Source organism: Psittacula echo, assembly GCF_963264785.1.
Source record: "Psittacula echo genome assembly, chromosome: 6".
In the NCBI taxonomy this organism is placed as follows: Eukaryota; Metazoa; Chordata; class Aves; order Psittaciformes; family Psittacidae; genus Psittacula; species Psittacula echo.
The window spans coordinates 54,855,924-54,862,663 of record NC_137743.1 but is presented as its reverse complement, the minus strand read 5'-3'; the positions used below and the strand labels follow the sequence as shown (position 1 = coordinate 54,862,663).

The following is a 6,740-nucleotide window of genomic DNA, read 5'->3' as shown; positions in this document are numbered from 1 at the left end:
TCAGCCCACCTCACAAGTGTGTCAAGGTCCCTCTGGATGGCATCCCTTCCCTCCAGCATATCAACCACACCACACAGCTTGGTGTCATCGGCAAACTTGCTGAGGGTGCACTCAATCCCACTGTCCATGTCACCGACAAAGATGTTGAACAAGACCGGTCCCAACACCGATCCCTGAGGGACACCACTTGTTACTGGTCTCCAGCCAGACTTAAGCGCTATCAGTTACATATGAGCATAATTTCTCAAGGATTAATCCAACAAACAGTCAGTGATAGCAAAAAGGAAAAAAAAATAATTTTTAAGATGGGGGGGAGGAAGAAGATGGGGGGAGAGTATTCAGTTCTATAAGCAAATGTTTACACTTTCCTACAGAATCATTGCCTGACAAATACATGGGTTTTCTTACAGCTGGCCTGAGAGATCATGTTGTCTTACTCATCCTACATGCTTACAGCAGTAGCTGCTTTGCTAGTGACTTGTGATGCACTGCCTAAATATCCAGGAATCCCTGGGCTGCCTGGCAGAGACTATCTGAAAGGACAGACACGTCTATCAGGTAATTAAACATCCCTATTTTTGCAACAAATCCTTGTCATGAGGCTGCATGAATAAAAAGAGTTAACACACAAGGACGTGTGCCTTTGAGGAAGCAGGTGTGTTAAGCAGAGAAAGGAAAACTGAATGAAGGACCAAGTTTAATTTTGTTTTCCTAGAAGAGAACCCTTCTCTCTCTCCTCTGTTGAAATGAGCAGGTTATCAATACTTAAACATATAACTGTAGTACAAATAAATATATATATACACATATCTATCTTTGGAGTGCTTTTCCACTGACTTTCCAAACGATATGGCTTCTTTCACAGCAGCAGCTTTTTTTTTTTTTTAAGTATGAAGAAAATGTTATTACAGCATTTACAAGTGTAATTAAAAGGCTTCTGGCATGTTTATGTAGTATTCAAAGATGCTATGTGCAAAAGTAGTCTGGTAAGCAACACTTTGCACCATGTAATTTTCTTCCCATGTAGAAATGCTTTCTCTGGATCCATTACCAAGGCTAAAGCACTATAAAATTCACAGACGTAATACATTTCAGTTTGATATTAATTTCTGTTTCATCCTAAAGTTTCTAGAATATGCATCAATTGGAGAGAAAAATACGTTTCTCTTCTTTTTTTCCAGGTCTCAGAGGAGCCTCTGGAAGCCTGGTGGGGCCTCCTGTAAAACAACCTACTTGTCTACAAGGTGAGAAACAAGAAAAAGGGGATACTGGACTATCATGTGAAACAGGCTGATGTCCTAGTAACATCCTGTCAGTCAAATGGACTTTTTATTGGGTCAAATATGTTGGTTTTTCACTGAATGTGCAGTGAAGTATGAGTTGCAACACGCAACTCACAATGAGGGAGATGCAGCATATTTTGTGCTTCTACACTGTCATTTGTCTTAGTTGTGAATAATGGGATTACAGTCATAGAAGCACACTCATAACTTTATTCTATATGCAGGACCTTTGTTACCCATAGAGATTTGATGGAAAAAAATAAAAAATAAAAGTTATCTACTGTTACAGTCAGGTCCTATCATTAGCAAGCAGTGCTGGATGGGCTGTATTTCACACGATCTAGACCCTCCCATACCAGTGTTTGTGGTGTCCACTGAGATAAGATCCTACTGTAAAAAAACAAAGCATCCACCCAACCCAGCAGATTAAAAAGAAAATGGTATGGTGCCATAGAAATAATTCCCTCCCAAAAATCTCTCTTGTGCCTGTTCGTTATTTAGAATGAAACAAACAGTTTGACAAACATAAAGCTTCAACCTAGAAAAATTCATTTTTCTTCTGTGTAGAGGGGAATAACCATATTTCAATATGATAATTAGCATATTTCAATAGGTTGGAGGATTTTATTTGCTTTAATATAGGCTAACAACAGTGTAAAAAATACTGTGAAAATATTTATTTTATAACAGATGAAGTTAAAAAAATACATTGTGTGCCAGTTAGCTTTGGAAAGTGATTGGTTTTATCCAAGGAATTGTTCCTATTAGCAGTGTCTGCTTGATTGTATAATTTATTTTTTTTACTTTGTAGGTCTACCCAATTCTCTGAACACTGAACTCCACAAAGTTTTAGTAAATTTGAAACACCGACTTTCCAGACTTAAAGGCGGTAATTTTTCCCTTTTTTACTTTTTCAGCTCACAATCAGTTTAAAGTGCAAGAGGCAAAATTTCAGCATCATGACTTCCAAGAAAGAAATTGCAATTGAAAATGGTACTACATCCCAAAACTCAATTTCCTCATCCAAAACAGGGGAGATCAGAACTCATTTTCCCTGGAGAAGCAGATTGCTCTCAGGAATACTGATGTGCATTTATTCAAATATGATTTATAAAACAAAAATAATCTAAATTATGTTGGACTTTTCACATGAATTCATGGGAACTCCTCAGCCTTGTACCATGTTGGTCTGTTTCTCTAAGCACTTTTAATTTTCTCTTCATCTCTTGATTTCTCTTTCTTTATTTTCTTGTCAATATGCAATAGGAAGTTGAAAAAGCTAACTAGTTGGGGTTTTCTTCTTTATGTTTTAGTGCTTGTTTTGAAGGGGAAAATAAGAGAAGTAGGAGAAAAAATACTTGCCAGCAATGGGAAAAAAGTTGATTTTGCATCTGCATTAGCATCCTGTGAAGACTCTAGAGGAACTCTTACAACTCCTATGAATGAAGAGGAGAATAAAGCTATTTTGGGTATTGTGAAAAAGTATAACCAATATGCTTACCTGGGCATCAAAGAGGGTGAGGATTCAGGTCAATTTAAGTATCTAAATGGCATGCCTGTGAATTATACCAAGTGGCACCAAAATGAGCCTAATGGCAAAAGGACAGAAAAATGTGTAGAGATGTACACGGATGGGAGCTGGAATGACAAAAAATGCAACCTGCCTCGCCTCACAATCTGTGAATTTTAAAGAATGACCTTTCAGCCACCTCAGAGAATCAAGACAATGAAATATCCTGTGTTTCAGGTTTATGCAGCTTCTGAAATTGTTCTATGTCAGAAAATCTAAAATTAATCACATTATGGTAATTTTTATCCTTAAGAAAAAATCAAATGTGGTATGTGATTAACATAATTAAAATGTATCTAATCTGATGTGTTTATCTCTTTTATAGGGTTGGGAATAGCTCAGAATTCATTTTTCATGGCAAAATGTCTCTGTGCACTGTGCCTTTGTGAAGATAAAATTAAAATTTCCAAGGTTTACCTTGAGATATAGGAAAAATCTGAAACTAAAGTTGCCCATGACATAATAATGGAAGCATTTCCAAGTATTTAATAGTTTCTGCCTTAAGAGATGCACAGAGGTTTACTTCACTGGAGCACTGATAGTCTTAGGTTTTGTATGTCTCCTTGAATTATAGGGCTTTTAACTGTGTCATACTGAAGCATGCACCAATTCATTCAGCATCTATATTTAATATCTCTTTATAAAAATATTACAGGTCCCAGACAGGACTAATTTTCTTAGTTTCTGAAGCTATTCTATATAAAGCACTAATATAAACACTGCGTTAGGTCCGTGTAGATATAGAAATAGATGTATAAAATACTAAAGATGGTATTTTCTTCCATAAACATCACATTTCCTCATAAAACTATGACTGTTGCAGTGTTAACGGCCACCTCTCTTCTCCCAAACCACTGAACATCCATATTTTGGGGAAGCAGGTAAGATTTGGAAGTTCAATCAGTTCAAACACCAGCTATTTCTCTGCTGATGTCATGCCAAGCATGCACACAGTCAGACAGCAAGTCAAATCCACTGGGATCAAGCAGCATCTTTTCACAAATTATTTTCACCACTACTCAGTTTGGGGAATCTGGCGAGCAGTGGGAGCTCAATAAAAGTACCAGGAGTAGTGAATTCTCACACATTTTCCTTGGAGTGAGGAAGTCCTGGGCTCATCAGTTATCATTTTCAAACCACCTAAGAGGAAAAAAAAAAAAAAGGAAACACTGAAGTTAACATACACACATAAAGACTTCTACTTCATCTTCCCCTCCTCCCCCACATTTGGCTCTGTGCAGGAAGCCTATAGGAACCTGGACTTGATTCTGGGTGGTATTGTACCTTGTCTCTAGCCTGCATTGAGGAAGAGATGGGATCTATTAACATGGTAATTTCAAGCCGTCTCAAGTAGGAAAGTGTGAACGTCTTCAGATGCAAGAGATAAAGGATATTTTTGGCAGCAGAGGATTTTGGTACAGCACTGCATATAGCACTCCAGGTCATCTGAGAGCAGACAGGGACTTTGAAATGGAAAAAGTACACCCAGTACCATGTTGGATAAATCTCAAAGCATGAACCTACTTTACAAAACAGCTTCCTTTGAGAACTGTGACCATGATACCATTTTGGTCAAAACTCTCAAATGGGAAGGGATTAGATTATGCCATGACAAAAATTCTGACTTTGGGGTTACTTTGAGAAAACATAAGGCTAAACTAGTACGCTTTAATTTTCCTCAGCTTAGCTCCAACTAGCTGCACTAAATCTGCTGGAAAGAGTCGAAGTTTTATTTGAAACTACTTCTATTTCTGGTGATTTAATTATTAGTAATTTAATGTGTAAACCTTGTTAGCCATTTCTGAGCCTTTTATACACATCCTTTCTTAGAGCAAGATGATTACCTGGCATAAGAAGGCATCATGCTGGAGAAAGTGGAAAAACTAAACTAAAATCACTCTGCTAACATCATCTTCAAGACACTCAGATGCTTTTTTTCCAATTAAGAAAATTATTACTTTCTGTCAAAAGCTACTTTTTATTATATCAACAAGCAAAGCATCTAGCTTAGGTCTCAAAGACCAATTTCTTTCTGCTTAACCCATTAATATTGGTGGGAGAAGAGAGGAGAACACACAACAAATTAAACACACATATGATACATAAAATAAAAACTCTTCAGATTCAGTCAAAGAACTGCTAGGCAGCACTTTCCTCTCTGTGGTTCACACTGAGTTCTGTAAAATTTGAGGTAATTGAATGAAACACCTTGGCTATTTTCATAAAATATCTCCACATAGCATCATAATCAGCCCTTCTCTTGCTTTGCTCTAGCCTTCCCCTTTCACCCTTCTGGAGCAGCCCTCCCTGTTCTGTGTCCGAAGTCTTCACTAGGCCTGATATTGAAAATATCAAGAGGAGGTCCTGCCTGTTTATAAAAACATGCCCACATTCTTTTGCATGGATTTTTGTCTTCTAACTTTGATGAACTTCAGAGGGGGAATAAACAAAAAAAGTCCAGTGTCAACCACCATATGTGGAAGAAATAAAATCCCCTAATAAAAGTAATATTCTACCAACAGGCTTGGAAAGCATTTTTATCTCATGGGATTCATATGTGATAATTAAAATCCTGGTGAAGGTACATACTCAGTAGGATGTTACTTGGTTATTCTTTGCAGTTTCATAGAGGAACAGAAAAATATCCAGAAATCATTATTTTAGTCTTTTAGATGGCTTGTGTGTATGTGTAACCCTAGCATGTTAAGCCTTCAAGTGCTGCTTAAAGCACTTAATAGCATTTTAGTCTATTTTTCATGAAAGATCCAAATTATGCATTTATGCATTAACAGATTTTGTTTTTTCTTAAATGGACGGAGAGGTGAGGCACAAGAAGAAGCACTTTTTTTTTTTTCTCTGTTCTGTTACTGTAGGATAAATAATTTTGATAAAATCTTTCCTTAGAAATGCAATGAGCTAAAATAAACCCTGGTGCACAATGACCAGACCAGGAAAAAGCCAGGTCAGTCTTTTTTAATTTATAATAATTTGCTACAGAAAAGCAATCTAACACTAAGATCTTTAACTCAGTAAATAACTTATTCACTTTTCTAGTGCTATAAAAGCTGATTTTGGTAGTTAAGATCTCAGTACAAGTTAAAAGGTCACAAAAATTCAGTCCCTTCTGAAGCAAATGGCCTGCATATCACGTAAGAGAAATTTAATGTAATTGTTATTACAATATATGTAACAGTGAGAGGTTTTTCTAACCATAAAAATGATGGATGTTGATTTCAGAGTGAATTTGCTCTGGTCTAGAGTGATATCTTTTATAACTGTATAATTTAATTAGGTATTTTAACTTAGAAAGACTATTAGCAATTTTGAGCAGTCAAAAACCAGTCTCCCAGCCCCATCAGTCCCCACCACATGTAAAGAAATGGACCTTCAATTACAGCAAGCAAGTATTTTTCTACGGCTTCCTGATTTTTGTAGGAATTTGATTAAAAGAAACACAAGTCCCATGGCTCCTGGGAAAGATGAGTTCAAATTCAACACCAGTGAATGCAGTAACTGGCAGGATGTGACACAGGCTGGCAGGGCTACCTCCTCTAAATTGTGCCCAGTGTCTCCTTTTTTCATTATTATTTTTGAAGCCAAATTTATAAAAGAATAATTATGTTCTCTATTCTTTCCCATAACATATATGGTGGAAAAATACCAGTACTTGCTGCCAGTATTATCCTAGCAGTGCTGCAAATATGTAGGCTAAAGGTTAATCATACTTTTACATTTATTTGCAGCTTTTCTTTATAACAGCAATAACTGCAAATGGGAGAAAGAATATTTGCCACCAGGAAATCTGTTAGCTGGTTTTGAAACCACACTAAGAAATGGTGGAAATACTAATGGCCCAAATACTAATGGCCCAATTAGAACTCTTATGA

The 6,740-nt window shown here is 36.7% G+C and overlaps 1 protein-coding gene across 1 annotated transcript; it reads left to right on the top strand.

Annotated features, from left to right (window-relative positions):
• Positions 1-425: 425 nt before the first annotated feature.
• LOC308223263 (pulmonary surfactant-associated protein A-like) lies at positions 426-2,973 on the top strand (the record flags this gene model as incomplete). The annotated part of the gene is made up of 4 exons (XM_080622018.1): positions 426-558; positions 1,182-1,244; positions 2,095-2,172; positions 2,597-2,973. The coding sequence occupies 4 exons, from the start codon at positions 426-428 to the stop codon at positions 2,971-2,973; spliced, it is 651 nt and encodes a 216-aa protein (XP_080478144.1).
• Between the last annotated feature and the right edge of the window lie 3,767 nt (positions 2,974-6,740).